Below are 16,811 nucleotides of genomic sequence, written 5' to 3' on the forward strand. Positions count from 1 at the left end.
TAAGTTGAAATACTATATTCTCACTTTACAGTGGTAAAACCAACCAAAAATCATCGGCATCCACTTGAACTATGCAATGTCTGATAAGTGTTTTTTCATGCAAGCACTAAACATCTTGTAGTATTTTTATGCTCCTACACAAAGTTGTAGAGTTTCAGATGTGGCTCTGACTGTGACTGTGTCACTTTGTGCACATAAGTGAAAATACAAATAGCAGTGGCCAAAGAATTTTGCTTTGTGTCATACTCTCCTATTTGCACATAAAGCATGTGAAGCTATTAAAAAGACAGGAATCAGTTCAAGGTGATGTTACCTATAAGCACAACTGCTAACAATCCCTTATGACATTCATTAGAAATGTAATTCTGCAACTAATGAAATAACAAGAAAACATATGACAATCTGATTTTTCTCTAAAATTTGTAGATTCAGTGACAGAATGTTTTATGGAAAAAAAAAAACAATATAGCAAACACAAGGACTGCTTAAGTTTCTCCAAAAGATTTTTCAATCTGAAATTTTCTCGTTGAAAAAACAAATCCCATAATATGAAAGCATATTTCTTGGTTACACATACATTAAAGTTAGTCTGTAAACTGAAGCTTATACAGACGTATGTTACATAGCTTACACTCCCTCTAATGTGACCAGTATAGCTTCATCAGCATTGATTCCATCACATGTTAAGAATTACCTCAAGTACCACATGGGTTTTGGAGCTACAGAAAAACAATTCATTATAAACTTCTCATTGTCAATAGTTTCAAGTTAGTCCAAAGGTCGTACATACGCTACAATCATTCTGAGATGCAGCACAAACTAAGAGAGCATTTCAAGTCCTTTTTAAGAGTAAGGAAGTAGAATAATGGTGAGACTGATCTGTTGCCTGCAGAGGGAGCAAGTAAACACAGTACAACACTTCACCTTACTTTCCATTTTCTTGCCTTTTACTAGAGCCCCCACTAACACTTTTTAGCAAGAGAAAGCAACATAAATCAACTTGACTTAGTGAATAACTAGAATTACTAGCTCACAGCTTTTGAAAAACTAAGACTTTATTATAAAAACTTATTTTTACTACACAGTTGTTACAAATACTACTAGAAAGTCCAGAGCATAGCTACATGCTTTTGCAGTGGATCCAGACAATTAACTTTTCCTTAAGAGGAAATAAACAAGTCAACTCTAGATACCTGGCCACTGAGCAGGTGATGTATTGGGAGTCTCTGTTTCTTCTAAGCTTGTTGTTCTTAGAGAATGGCGCTGAGTTAATAGCACTGTCTGATAAACTGTTCCAGTGAACTGATTTGCTTGAAATGAGCTGTCAAACAGAAAAGTGGGATGTAATATTCAGAAAAAAAGTTATGTTTAAAACTATGCAAGTGACAGCCCTTTCTAGATGTAGGCAGGTGTGAGCACTGCCTTGTGGTGCACTATTATACCACCACCATAATGAGACAGTGTGTTGACTATCCTCTAAAAAGTACTTTTCATAGACCTTTACCTGTAGCTGTGGCCATCACAAAGACACTGGTAGATGCAAGCAGAGAGTGACGCTGCTAAGGTATGCATTACATATATCTGTAAGACAAAGTACATAGAAGATATTACCCTCAAGATGAAGAGCGTTTAGTGTCATAGCCTTTCATGCATACAGATTTGGACAGTGGAACAAGAACTGAATATGGAAGGTATAAGCACTTACGGCAAAAACCACTTAGAAAGCCACCTTCTCTTCAGCATTCATTTCAGATAAATCAATTCACTTTCCAATGAAAGGGATGGGGAAGCACTCACACATCCCACCAACCCCTAATCACAGATCAGCTCTAGCTGCGATGTTTTCAATTAAGAAACAGCAACATATTAAACCTCTAGCAACAGTCATAAGTGATTACACCCTGAAAGAGCAGCAATATGCAGGCTCAGGATACAAAGGCTTTGCTTCAGAATTAAAATTATAATGCAGCTTAGTTTTTGATCAATTCTTGTGCAGCTCTCAGTATCACAATGACCACTACTTTTATCATAGCTTATACTTTTCTTAATGTATCATGAAACACACTCATGTAAAGAGCTACAGAACCTGGTGATCAAAAAGGTTCAGTTAAAAAAATGAGTTTATTATACTTATTTGTATGTTCCCTCTGAAATCAAGCACAGACTAGGAACTGAGTATTCTCTAGAAATCCCTAGTAAAAGTAAACATGATTTGTGACCTAACACATACAAAACTTAGGGAAAGATTGAACCTAACACTTTGAGTTCCAGTCCAAATTTAAACAAAGAAGAAATCTTACAGAAATATAACTTTAAAAACCAGACTATATTTTACTGTATGAACATATATACTACTTCAGAAAAAGTCTGTGTTCACTGCACTTTGTTGACAATCAGTTTTTATACTTCAAAATGTAATATTTCTTAGGTCTAGGACTGAAATGCAGAGTGTACCATCAATATAACAGAAGTAATGACCATATTGTCATAAAGACAAATGTGACACTGGTAGTGTAGTACGTTTTCCATAACAACTTGTCATCTTGGACAAGTACCCAGTCCTGAGAGAGGCCAATCTACTTCAGCTTGTTAAAAACCAGATGCTCAGCACTTCAATGAGTAATAATCAGTGGACATTTTTTTAGGCGCAGATTAAGTCCTACAGAAAATATTTATGTTCCACAGTTTTATTACTTGCCACGGGTAGGCACACCAGAAAGTTTTCACACTGTCAGAAAAACATTCATTATTTCAGCAAACTGGACAATGACAACAACAAACCCAAACAACTACCAAAAAAATACATACCTTGTTGTTCTGAGTATCTGGATGAGGTGGCGAATCAAGGTTTATTATGGCATGTAATATATCATGAGTTAAGTTACCAAGATGTAGCAACGGATTAGCCACTACTGTTTTGACACTAGCTGTGCAAGCAAATAGGAGAGGTATGGAGCTTTGCTCTGGTAGAGGGCTGGAAGGTATCTGTATTGACTGCTCCTAAAAACAAGCCAGAAACACACACACAAAGTGATTGTACAGCTTCCTAAAGGGAACAGAAGGACTTCCGAAAGAGGGGAAGGGGATTCTAAACAACAAAAGCTCACAACCTACAGAAAATATAATGTGAAAAACAGTGTTACATTTATTACTATAAAACAAGTACATGCTATAATAGGAAAACAATAATACAACACACATTAAAAAAAATCTACATCAAATCTGAAGCAGAGAGCACACAAACTAAGCTTCCCCACATACCTGCTGAGATTCCTGCAATAGCAGAATTAATTCCATTCTGACAGATGCCAAACCTCCACCGTGGGAGCCATGAAGTATACAGTAACTAAGGAACATTCTTAGGAGAGACTGGTATTTCAGAAGCCATTGACGTCTTTTCTGAAAGTCTTCTTTCTGTAGCATATTTTTCTGCTCGTCAGCTAAGTCTTCAGTATTTTCATGTAATGTAGCTTCCTCTGGCATCACACTAATTCCTGACTGTATCTCTTCTACTTCAACACAATAATCACAGGTCTTTTGAAGAGCTATGACTTCTCTTTCAAGCCATTGATAAAGCTGATACCTCAACTTCCCACCATCTACCTCATAACCAGTGGACAGTGTACGAAGCTCTACAGTAAGAATTTTCAGGCATGCTCTAAACTTCAGCTGTGCTGAAATTATATCTTCTGATGGACTTAGAATATCTTTGTCATCAACTACACTAAAAGATGCTGTGTAGCTAGAACTTGTTTCATATGATTTTTCAGTTTTCTTCAGAGGTTTTAGCTCTTTCATTACCAGGGAAGAATCTTCACTCTCGTCACTTTCATCACTGTCTGACTGTAGTTTCAAGTCTTCATCTTGGAATACCACACTTGGCTGGCTCCAGTCAAAGGAAGTAGTTGAACTTGAATGTTTTCCTGATGAACAATCTGAAGATGAACCTAGACCATTCAATACTGGTTGTGACCAATCAACACTGGAAGATTGGTCTTTTGTTTCCAACTCCTTAAGTGGAGAAGATGGTGAAAAATCTTTACTAGTATCCATTAAACTAGAGGATCTACAGAATGACTTTGACTTCTTGACAACTTTGGGCATCTTTGATAACACTTCTAAGGCCAACATTGGACAACCAGCTTTTAGATGAGCATATGCAGTGGTGAAAAACAGCCGTCTTTCACCTAGGTTGATTTTGTCAGCTAATCCATTTTCTACTGTTAGGCAAATGTGTGTGGAGGATGTATCTGAAGAGCCAAAATGACGTCTCAACAAGAGAGGATGTGTTCTTAAGTAGTTATAGAAATTAAACACGGCAGGGTTACAACTTGATGAGCCATCTCCTTCACCTGAAAAAATATTGCATCATGAGGAAAATCTACCATTTTGTATGAAAAAAAAATCCATTTGAAAGTTCTAAGTTCATCAGAAGGCTATTAGGTCTTAATATTCATTCTACTGTTTACTTTACTGTACTGCTCCTTTTCACCTTTCTTTGCACTTTTATCATTTTAATATCTTGGGAGGGAGGACACTGCCAAATCTAATCACTATTAAAAAGAGAAGCTCTAGTGAGAGAGCAGGTAAGGCCTTTAATTTAAAATAGCTGCTATTTCTTTTTCTTGCAATCAGGCCAGTTCTACTGCAGTGAGACCAGACCACATTCTTGATCAGTTTAGACTTCTGAAGTCTCCATCACTAATTTACTTCAAAAAGCTTTTTTTTTTTTTTTTTCAAATTTTCGATAAGGACTTTTTGTCTATCTTAACAAAAATGTAACTTATATTAAAACTAGGAAAACTGTAACATTTATACATATTTATATACATATGAAACAACAAAAAAATTGCTTATACAGCGGTGCAGCATGTACACATTTTCATGTCCAAAACTGTAACAAGAAAAACCCTGAAAAGTTACAAGCATCAGCATAAGATGATTAATATAGCTTTCAAAAGAGCCTGGGTTAGCTGTTTCCTCTATCAGGAGTTACGGCACAACTAACTACAATAATAGGAAGAGGCACATGAAAGAGCACCTTTTAAGTAAGAAACAAAGCAAAACACCACAAACAAGCCACTGAACTGATTTTAGAAGAATGAGTAACATTTTAAAATTATTTTATGCAGGAGGATGTGACCAAGACAGAAACAACTGAACACTCAGTTTGCTCAGAATTATCCTCAGGTGTGTAACTTAACTGAAATCAGTTTTTAAAATGAATTACACAACTCTGTGGATTTGAGTCTTCATTAATCCCCATAAAGTTTCTTTCAGTAGCCAGGATGGAAGCCAGCTAGTATGCCAGCTACTAGGGATTTGAAACATTTAACTTTCTCCAGAATCTTAACTTTAGAAAATAATATAACTGATTCTTATTAGGCCTATAAAGCTAGCAAGTGAACAGGGAAAAGAATCACATTTGGAAACTTACATGCTATTTTGGGCACCACATGGGCCTCCTCATATCATAGTAAATAGCAAAATCTTTTCTATGGTAGTTTATCATTGTAGTTAACCATTCTTCCCAAGGACTAAAAGGTACAAAACACCATACCTTCCAGACTCTGCTATGTAACTGTGCAATTAGAAGCTTTTTCCTAGGTTCTGATGGAGTCAAATTAACTAATGAAATCAATTTGTCTCTAAGCTGCTGTTGGAAAAACAGCTCTACTACTCCAGGGTCATTCTCATTATCCTGATCTTCACATAATATAAATAAATTAAGTACCATTCATGGGATATAGGATAATAACAACATAGTCATCTCATTTTCTATAAAAACCACATACATTGCTACAGCAAGCTATTTACTAGCAATGGTGAGCTACTGTGCAGTACCTACTCTTGTTCAGACTACGCTTTAAGAAACTATTACATAAATGAACAAACATTTAAAACCAACTTAACAAGGAAAATACTCATATTCTTACCTCCTTCATCTTCAACAGAATGTTTAATCAAAGTGTCAAGAGCCTTGCTATAATCTTCCAAAATCCAGTAAGCCATACTTCGCAGAAAAGGATCACAGTGCATGTTTCCTGAGCTTTCTTTTCCAGGAAACACACATCCCAAAATTCTCTTCTGTAGTACAGACTTGTAAGTACTAGATACTTCAAATTCTGACTCATAAAGTCTTGATATTACAAGAGCCAACTGAATGTCATTCAGTTTTTCAAGGCAGACCTAATTGAAAATAAATATATTCACAAGACCGAATGTTATAATTTCTCCTCTGGTTAAGTGATCACAAAACATGACATGAATCTGTTCAGATTGAGATAAATAGGTCTATCGATTCCATAAAAAATTAGCAAGAGCTATGTAGAACAGCTGTGGCCAACTGTTATATGCAAGATGCGATTTGTAATTTCTTCATTTTAAGCCTGATGTGACAATAGATCTTTGAAATCAACTGGCTTCAAAAAACCTCTGTCAGTGTGCACTTGCCACCTCCTGAAGCTGGATGTTTTGGTTATGAAGCTTTACAGGACAAAGCTTTCATTATTGAAGAGATTAATTTCCTCCCGATTTTCAATTCGAGCCAGGAAATATTTTTTTTTTTTGTGAAGGGATTCTGGTGGCTAATGCACATCACTGAGAAAAAGCCTTCATTTTCAGATGTGGAACTTCCTAACGAAAAACTATGTTGTCTTCATATATGACAGGGGAGGGCAGACAACTTGAAAGGAAGTTAGTGGCAGGCCTTTTAATATCATTATGAGGAAATAAATCATGGGACTTTTTAGTATCACTAATATGAGAGCTAAAACAGAATCAAAATGTCAACATCAAGGATTTGTATTTGTCATTAATTTGGAGGAGGCGTAGGGAAGGAAAGAGTACAAACAAATCAGAATCTTCAAGGGTCATACTAATGCAAAATGCAAGTCACATTCAGTATATTTGTAAGTTTGGGACAACATAACAGTCTTAAATGTAAAAATAAAAGTTCATTTTATTACCTCCACTGCATCTTTTAAGTGTCCTGCCAACAAGAAAAATGCTGCAGAATGTTCAAAACGCTGTTTGCCAAGCAAAGAAAAAGCATTCTTTAATGCTGCTTTACGCCATCTGTCCTCAGTAAAGTTGTTTCCAAAAAACTGTGTCATTTTAGTATCTTTCTGGGACCTGCATATTGAACATAATCGATAAAAATAGTATATATTTTACTAGGTGCATTATGCTTCTTCATTTCATCAGATGCCAGTAGAATTTTACACAGATCTTTTCCTTAGGAAATGCAGACGCTCTCACCACACTGGGAGCATAGGAGACTTCATATTTAAAAATAACAAAAACTTTACTAAATATAAAAGCTAATGGTATTTTCCATTAACCTGATATAAATACAGAAAAGCTAATTTTTCCCAGGTGAGCTCTTAAGAGATAAAGCAAACTACTTTTTAAAAAGTTTGCAACAGTGAGTTATATTATGAAATACAAGTTTGAAAGACACACTTAATTCAGCTCCCTGAACTTAAGGTAAAATTTATAACAACAAACACTTTTCTAAAAGACAGCTGTATCATTCCACATGCTACGCAGGTAGTCCTCAAAAGTAATTAAGCCGTGACTGAAATTACAGTAGATTTTAGACTAAAACTTGAAGCATTTACCTTCAGAAACAGCAACTAAATTACCTCAGTAAATACAAGAATCTTTAAAACTACCCATTCAGTGTAGTCACTGTAGAAATTGAATCTTGGCTTTCAATGGTCGTATTTGTGCTTCTTTTGGACTACCATAACATTCAGCCTTTTTCCCCAAATTATACCAGACAGTATGAAACTCTGTGTAAGAGCTTACATGTCTCCTACCTGTACAATCCCCAGATCACAGCCTTCTTTTTCATTGCAAGGTAAAAGATAGCTGCATCAAGTGGATCACTGTTTCGCTGAAAGGCTGCTTTAGCCACCTGTGAAGACAGTTCAACAGCAAAAAAAACCCCAAAATTTATATGAATCTTAAATGAAATTCCTGTTGCTTCTGATATCCCATGCCCCATAGTGCTTGGAAGTTGTTTTTAATATAGGATCCCTCCTCTCGCCATGTATCTGACAAAAAAAAATGTCAGATAAGTCATAAGAAGTTGACAGCTTCAACTCCTTGTTTTGGTTTGGTATCATTCAGCTAATGCTTTTCCAGTTACAGAAACTTTTTGGCAGATCAAACAGGAACACCTACATCCAAAATCAGTTCCTGAAATCATAACTTAATTAATTTATTAATTGCTCTGGTAATCAAAGGACAGTTGGAGTCTTGAGGAACAGGCTGGGACCAGTTACAACAGGAGAAAAGTTGTTTACAGCAGATTACTTTTGGAGGTTGGAAAGGAAAAAAGGGTAAGTGATAGCAAGAATAGTCAAGATCCATCTAAGATAACCTTAAATGCAGGTCCAGAATACTTAGAATTTTTTAAATGTAACACAGGTAGTTTCACAAAGAGATAATTAATTGCTGAAGACTGAAAAGTAAATGCAGAGACATGTATTTTACCACTTTGTGCTTTGTAGTCAAAGTATCTTGTGCATGCTATTTTCTAGCTCAACACATCTGGCTTTTCCAAGAGCTTAAAACAAGTGATAATGAGGTTAGGCTTACTGCTGCATCTGTGATGACTGAAATATGTACCTCAAAAAATAACCCCAAAACAAACAACAAAAAAAACCCAAAAACCTGTGCCAAAACAAAACAATTGGAAGGTTTTTTTTTTATCATGGAAAGGTATCAATTTGTAAGACAAATGTACACTATCTTAGTTGACCCCACTTCTGACAGGTTTCTAAGGACAACCTTTTTTTGTAACTTGCTTCCTAATTTTACTATAAAAACTAACTATATGTCTAATCTGTATCTTGAGCATCCACAATAAGCACTGTACACCACCATCTTCAAAAGGAATAGCTAAAAGCCCAAAATGTATTTCACAATAGAATTTGAAACCTAAAGTACTAGAAAATATTAATACAAAAGTTCAATTCATACAATAAACTGTATGTTAAAAAAACCACAACACAATATGTTCAGAAACACTGAACATATCTAAAAATTTAAAACCACATAAATAGAAGGTAAACACCACAGCTGTTTGAAAAAGGTTTGGCAATTTTGTTTCAGAATGCTACGTTTACCTTTTCTATGCATTTCCGCAGGCTATGGATATTTCGAACCCACCATCCTATACCCATAGCTCTGAGTTCTGACCATGTTGGATCTCCTTTCTGCACTGCAGGGAGCATGCTCAGTAGCTCTTCTTCCGCTACTGAATGAAATGCCCAGGCAAAATGACTAGTAGATAATCCTACATAATAAGCCATTAAAGAAAAAAAAAAAAAAAAAGAAAAAAAAAAAAAAAGAAAAAAAGAAAAGAGATTCACTAATAAAATAATCCAGAATTTGAAGTTAAGGGGGTGGGAAAGGAAGACGGGAAGAAGGCCAGATTTTTTATTTTTGATTTTTATCTGCATTGCTGATGAGGCAATAGAAATTTTAAAATATTTGTAAGCACTGCATACTAAATATTAAAGAAACCTCACAGAGATTAAAACATTTTTTTCACCTGCAAACTCTTTATGTAACTTTGCAAAGAAAAGAGTTACTGACTGAAGCTCAAAATATACTTATAGTGGAAGGCATTAAGATTAGCCATAATACAAAGTACAATATATTGATTAAACTTTTCAAAGTTCTGAAACGTAGGTTCACTATTTTGGCTTGGATTAGAAAAAGCAAAGTTTCAGATAATTACAGTAGAAAACAGGTTTGAGGATAAGCACACAGAAGAAAACTGGAAGGAAAAAAAAAATCACATGTGGAAGACAGCAATTACTAAATGGCAGCATAACTGGCTGTGGATAATTGCAGCTCTAGGGAGGTACAGGAGATACTCCTTTGCACAGAGATATTATAAACATATGCTCAACTGCACCTCTGCAGGTGCCTTGGATGTGCTTCTTACTATCAGCAATTTCTGAGCTCAGCAGAAGCAGAAGTATCTCAACTAAAAGTATTCCATCAGAGAGCTAACTCAGTGGTAATCTGTTGTGGCAGTCCTGGCAAATTCCGATTTCTGAGGGATGACAAGCCATGAGACTGGAAATGCCATCAACTGTCGAGATGCCTAATGAAAGGGTAAAGAAGTAATCACAGCCAGTACTTTATATTTGATTAGGCCTAATCAAATCCCTCTTATTCAGTCACCTGCAATATCAAATTGGAACTATTTAAAATTATACCAGTGAAAACTATTTGAGATAACTGGATAATTAAGTAGACTCTAAGAGATTTTTTTCAAATATGGCTTAAAAAGCTAAGTAAATATGTACTGTTTTTTACTGCATTATTCCTGCAATTCCATCAATATGGTACAAGAAGTATAGAAAAGCCAGTTCTTTTGGGGAAATAGAAAATAATCACACCTAAAAAAAATGGTTAGAAATTTAAAAAAAAAAAAAAAATCACTTCAGTTACAAGACCTTTATCTAAAATAAAATACGCATTTTCTGCTCTGGCATACATTCATATTGAACATTAAAAAAAGAAAAAAAAAAAACACCCTTTGATTCTGCAAAGGCATGTCAACAGCACAGCAATCATACTTATAGCTATGTCACTAAGATTCACCTCATCTAAGGAAACATATCAGTTACCTTGGTGAAGCAGCTGAGCTCGATGTACAGGAGGAAGTGAAGTTGTTAGAAATGTATGAAGCCGAACAGCCAATAAAAATTTTAAACCACATTCATCAAGAGTTTCTCCACCTGGAATTCAATATTTTATACATACTTTAGAGAAACTAAGAAGGTGGCTATTGAGTATCTTAACAGAAGAAATACCCTACAATTCTGTGACTACTAATACTTTAAATTCATAAATGTAATAACTTAATTCATATATAAAATTTTGAACTTACTTGTTCTTAATGCAAGCAACAGAAAAGGTGTTATTGTGTAAAAAAAAAAATCCATAAATGTCTCAATTTCTCTACATAGTGCACAAAACATCAGCCATTAATAAAGTTCTCTTCAAAAGTGAATTAGAAACAACTACGGATGGGACTGATGGACTAATACTGACATTAAAGTCAGGAACAGAAAATTTGATTTTATGAAAGTCTAAAGTCTTGAAAATTTAGTTAAACACTAAAGGTGACAGCATAGGAAATAATACCGACTGCACTATGAAACAAAACTATGACGTGCTTTCACAAGCCACAAAAATATTCCAAAATAAGAAAAACTCCCTAAAAAGGTTATGAAGAACAGTAGTACGTTTAACCTGGAAGAGAGAGCTTACCCTGATTTCTGTCTCTGCTTTCTCCAATGTCAGTACTGGTAGTAGCAATTGTATCTGCCAAGGCCATCAATGACATTTGCTCCATCCTAGTCAGACCTGGCAAACTCGAATGGAGCAAGTGACAAGAAAGAACTTGAGCATGTTCCGGTCCAAAGTACGTTGGGCTATATTGAGAAAGGTCAATGACTTTTGGTTTTGAACTGTCTTCATCAGCATCAAATGTAACAAGTTCATCTGTATTTATAACAGCATTCTGAAAGAGATCTTCATAATTATCACAGGGCATATCTTTTTTATTTTGACTATTTTGATTATTAGACTTCTCTGAACAGGAATGAGATGAATCACCATCTGCAGCAAGCAGAGCATACAAAGGCAATGGTGGAACAGAGTCTATTTCGATATAGTCTGTAGTCTCAGTTTTGCTGAATGTTTTGGGATCTCTTGCAGTACTTCCACTAGCACTGATGGTCAGAGATCTGAGCCTCCTATCATGATTAGATTCAGATTCATTTATAGCAACAACTTCTCCAGCAATGCACTTCACCAGATGAGACAATATGGCTTTTGCTCTACGTACTTTACCAAGATCCATGAGTTCCAACAGTTGATATGGATGGTACTGAGGTAAAATGGGAGATAATGTATGAGCTGCTTCAAAGAGACCAGAATCTTCCATTTCTGTAGACAGATCACAGGCAGGTCTTTTCCCACTAAGTTTCTGTGCAAGGCTGGTCATAGATCTGGTCAAGGTTCGCTTTGGTGGATGCAGACCTGCCGCGGCTGACAGGCTTTGTTTCATTAAGCTAGTTACACATGGTGTACTTCCACTGTAGGAATCTGTACTAACTAGTTCCTGCTTGGAAGGAGATTGCCACTGGGAATAAACATGCATTTCACAGTCCATTCCAACTACAAGAATGCCATCACGCACCCAAGACAAGGAGACTGGAAAAGGAGGTGATCCCTCTACAGATGAAACCAAGTCAACACAACGCAGTAGAACAAACCTAGAAAGGGTTGTAGCCTTCGTACTGCCACTATGGGAGATTGCTACAATCTCCTTACCATTTTGTTCTTGCATGTTCCCAGACATCTGGCCAAACATATAAAGTTTCGATCCAAGTCCCACTGTTAGAAGATGTGAACCATCTTCCCTAGACATCCAATCTAAGTGTACCAAGTGCTTAGTGTTGGGCATAATATTCCCACCATGAGACACAGAAACTTCTTGTCGGTTATATGCCACTAAATTACTATCAACACTAACACCAGAATCTAACATGGTGCCTATCTCATCTAAGTGAAGAGTCTGTTCTAGAATCCAAGAAGAACCCCCTGTAGATTCACATTCAAAAATACTAACATGCATTATAAAATCTTGAGAAAGACTACTATTTTTAGGTGTTACCTGCTTGTACGCTACAGCTAATCTGTTTGTGTGTGCACAGCTAACTTCAGTTGGCCTTCCTGGAACACTAATAGCACTGCTACTAAGAAGTCCATCCTCAATCAGTAATGGCCATTCTTCCCATACATATGTAACATCACTATTGGCACTATATTCTGGCGTGGAAGAAGCTGATGATTCAGTGGTAACTCTGCATCTCCAGAATCGAACCTTTCCATCAGAGCATGAAGTAGCCAACAGATATGGTGCACGACAAACCGGATATATGGAAGAAGAACTCAGATGTCCTAAAAGTAAATAAAATACATTTTTACTGGGGGAAACATGAAAAAGCAAGTGAAAAAGTAAAGATTTTTTTATTCAGTTATCATTTTATTATTCTGAAAAAAAAATATTAGCACTTCCTCACAAAGAGGGTTGTTTGCAGGGCCTCACAAAGGAGATGACAAAATTACTAGGATACCATTTTTCCCTTTTTTCCATTTCATGCTCTAGAGAGGAATCAAATTGTATTATTTAAACGTGAATATCTATAATCTCTTCCATCAAACAAATATTTCCCATTTAGAAGTCTAAATATCTTTATAGAATAGTTTTGGAAGCCTTAATATTTAAGTGGAGATGCTAAGAAGTGTCATGAATAATTGCAAAACCAAATTTGTGTTTTTGTAATTACTTTTATTGCAAGAATCTGGAATTCAATAAACATTATACCTTAAATAAAAGCTTTATTTTAGTATTAGTTCCAGGATCAAGATATAAAGTCAGAAGAGCAAGTTTTAGCAAACCTTTTGAATCCACCTACAGGTGTTTTATTTTTAACCACAAATACCAAACTTGTTTCTATTTTAAGACCAAAGTCAGAAAGGGAAGGATTCCTTATTTTATTCTTTAAAAAAAAATTACAAACCTGCTGATGGCTTTACACTTATTATCTCTACTCCTTCTGGCAAATCCAGCTCTTGACTATACACCATTCTGGAAGACAGAGTAAGCCAGCTGGTGCTCTGAAGGTTTGCTCTACAGGCCTGGTACTTTTGAGCGAAAGGTGATTGGATCTTCTCTGGATCTGGTGAAGAATACAGTTCTTCTATTTGTGTTGCTGCTTCAGGAGCATTTGAATCTATCTTTTCATCTAAAAAAAGTTTGCATTGTTAATTTTTAAAAGTCAATTATTTCTGTTAACCAAAGAAGTAATTTTATTCACCTTAAAAGTTCCAAAGAGACAGATAAACCATGACTTAAAATTTTAATTTAATTTTAATTAAATGTGTTGCCACATTCAGATTGTATGAGAAATGCTAGCACACCTCAGATTAAATACTTCTGAAATTCCATAACTGCTGAGAAGTTACAGCTTTAAACTCTTCAAACTTAAAACAATCAAGTTGTAACCAGAAATACCAAAACTGTAGACAAAAGTGGTATGTATGTGGTTACCCACAGAAATTAACGTTTCATGAAGCACAAAATACCTGCAGCTAGGGAAAATTAAATGAAGACCTCCATATCTTACCTTACAAATTAGGGAAAGGTATTTTTCAGTAAGATTTTGTAAATATTTGCTTAAAATGTAAGATCTCAGAGATTATGTGATACGGATGCTTCATTACTTTTTTAAACAAAACTCAATCGTAGAAGAACAAATTTGATGGATTTGGAACATGAAAACTGCCAACAGGTTGTTTCAAAAGCCTTATCAGTAATGTCCTCATGTAAGAGGATCAGAAAATTTCCATCTTTAGTCACCAGCTTACAAACTAATTGCAACAATACTTAAAATAATTAAAGAAAATCTGCCTTTGAAAGCAACAGTAAAGACAAATGCCAATCTGGTTTAAATTACAGAAACATGCATTGTAACGATTCCTCTGGTATGTAGTGAATACCAGATTTATGTTTTCATAAAATTTTATATGTTAATGGAAAACTATGAAGCACATCTTAGCTTACTTCAAAAGTTTTATAGTTTTTGTTGTAGCTTGGTAGTCTGAAAGAGAATCAGCAGATTTCAAAATTTCAAAGTTGTTCATAATTGTAATTGTGTTTCTGATGTTTAGGTGCTTCAGACTATGTTCCAATTCAGAATTTCTGTGTAAACTCAAAAATTGCAAAACAAGAACTTCTGAGAAGCAAAACATCTGAACTGTTATGATCTATTAAAACTAGATAAATGGTTTTTCCCTTAATACACAAAAAAACCAAACTTTGGGCTCAGGCTGAACTCAAAATCTTCAGCATTCTGAAGACTACGAAAAAATCAAGAAAGAATGCATTGTGATGAAGGCTTGTAATAGAATTGCAAATGCTTTTCAAAAAGCTGACATACAATTTAGAATACATCGAATAGCACATATGTTCACGAGATAGTGACTTTTTTTTAAAAAAAAAAACCAAAAACAAAACCAGAAAACCACAAAAAAAGGACTTACCTACTGAGACAGGAATAGACTTCAAATGTAAATGCCACATATGCAGTAATGAATGGTTTTGAGTGTACTCTACTACTATTAAATAGAATTTTTCAGAGAATCCATTCTGCTGGTTTCCTGATGAAATTCAGAACAGGAACATCTTAGTTGTTATTCACCTGAAAGCACAACTACATTTTGCTGGCTAGTAAACAATAATTTCAAGCTAGCACAAACCAATACTGAAATGCAATAGTCTGACTACATCCAACTCTGTTATATTAGTCTTACCAATATTTTATCACAAGCAATAACTACTACAATTATTAGGTACACACATGACGAACTGTCAGTGTTTTATTTTACAGAGAACAAAATATTTGCCTGAATTTAATATGTTTAAAGTTAAATCTCAGAACATACTCTCAGCTCTACACCTTTGTCTTTTACATGCTTGTCTCTGACAGTTTCTTAGCTATTTGTTATTGGCAACCATAACAGCTAAGGCAGTGAGCGAGACATTTGGTCTTTAATGTATAAAGAGTATAAAAGTTACATCTAGGGAAGAAATGCCATTTTAACAGTTGGAAAAGTCATAGCCTGGCCTAATGGATAGGCTCATCCATCAGAACCCAGCCAGACTGACTACATAGTCTGGAATGCACAAGAAGTACAATGCTTTTTCCTAAGAAATTATTCACTGAAGTTGCACCTCAAGAAAAGACAACATGAATTGTAATATCAGTAGAAGTCCACTTCTAAAGGGTGCACCCAGCCATTTGCCTTCCGTAGCACCACAGTAAACTCATTTAGGACCAAGAAGGAAGAGTTAATTTAGTGACCATCTTTCCTCCATGATTCCTCCAACCCCATATGATCAAGGATAAGCTGTATTTGCCCTGCAGGTTTGACATTGGGTTGCTTATAGTACTGTACAAAAATGCAAGTGAATTTGTTCTTTTTTAAAAAAAACAAAACAAAACATCATGAGCTAAATACTTACATGCTTTATTAAAGAGGAAATAGTGGGTTTTTTAACACTAAAGTGCTGTAAAATACTAGAAAATATTTTCAAATTAGGCTGTATGCAAATGATAAGTTTTCAATTTACAGTTTTTCAAAGGGTTCATTTAGCCCTATTTCTTACATGACAACAATCCATATAAACCTTCAGAACCCATACAGATGTATACAGTTGCACTTTTATAAGATCAAATAGGTTCCATATTTATTTCAAAGTCCTTTCTGTATATCCGACTCAAGATGCAAACATATAACAAGTTTACGTTGTACAACAATACTTATTTTTGTCTTCTATTTTGTTGCTGATTTTCAACATCCCATTTGCATTTTTTAGTCTCTACTGAGTTGAGTTTACATTTTCAAAGATTATTTCCACTAGTCTTTCTCAACTAGAAACAGCTAGTTCAGAATTTATCACTATGTATATACAGTTCAGGTAATACAGTTCAGTTCCTCAGGTGGCTCCCTTTTCTTCTAACAAAAATAAATTTTGTGTACCAAGTTATTATGAACATTTTGACACTGTTCCACAACTTGGCTTCCTTTTACTCAGCATTCCCTTTACTACTAAAGATCATAGAATCATAGAATAGTTAGGGTTGGAAGGGACCTTTAGAGGTCATCTAGTCCAGCCCTCCCACAATAAGCAGCAACATCTCCAACCA

At 35.2% G+C, this 16,811-nt stretch overlaps 1 protein-coding gene across 7 annotated transcripts in view; it reads right to left on the reverse strand.

Moving 5' to 3' along the window:
- The window catches only part of DMXL1 (Dmx like 1), an 86,955-nt gene that overhangs the window by 32,538 nt on the left and 37,606 nt on the right, over positions 1-16,811 (reverse strand). For all 7 annotated transcript variants that reach the window (XR_015261388.1, XR_015261389.1, XM_086769836.1 and 4 more), the window contains 12 exons: positions 15,145-15,261; positions 13,623-13,847; positions 11,302-12,999; positions 10,656-10,766; positions 9,138-9,307; positions 7,824-7,921; positions 6,969-7,134; positions 5,937-6,189; positions 3,262-4,352; positions 2,809-3,000; positions 1,505-1,581; positions 1,194-1,321 (listed from right to left, as the gene is read on the reverse strand). Coding sequence is in view for 5 of the 7 variants with exons in the window: in XM_086769836.1 (XP_086625962.1) it covers positions 1,194-1,321; positions 1,505-1,581; positions 2,809-3,000; positions 3,262-4,352; positions 5,937-6,189; positions 6,969-7,134; positions 7,824-7,921; positions 9,138-9,307; positions 10,656-10,766; positions 11,302-12,999; positions 13,623-13,847; positions 15,145-15,261 (4,326 nt within the window). In the remaining 2 variants the exon portion in view is untranslated. The remainder of the gene's footprint in view (positions 1-1,193; positions 1,322-1,504; positions 1,582-2,808; positions 3,001-3,261; positions 4,353-5,936; positions 6,190-6,968; positions 7,135-7,823; positions 7,922-9,137; positions 9,308-10,655; positions 10,767-11,301; positions 13,000-13,622; positions 13,848-15,144; positions 15,262-16,811) is intronic.

The sequence above is a fragment of the Chlamydotis macqueenii genome, chromosome Z, assembly GCF_036417535.1.
Source record: "Chlamydotis macqueenii isolate bChlMac1 chromosome Z, bChlMac1.mat, whole genome shotgun sequence".
Taxonomy (NCBI): Eukaryota; Metazoa; Chordata; class Aves; order Otidiformes; family Otididae; genus Chlamydotis; species Chlamydotis macqueenii.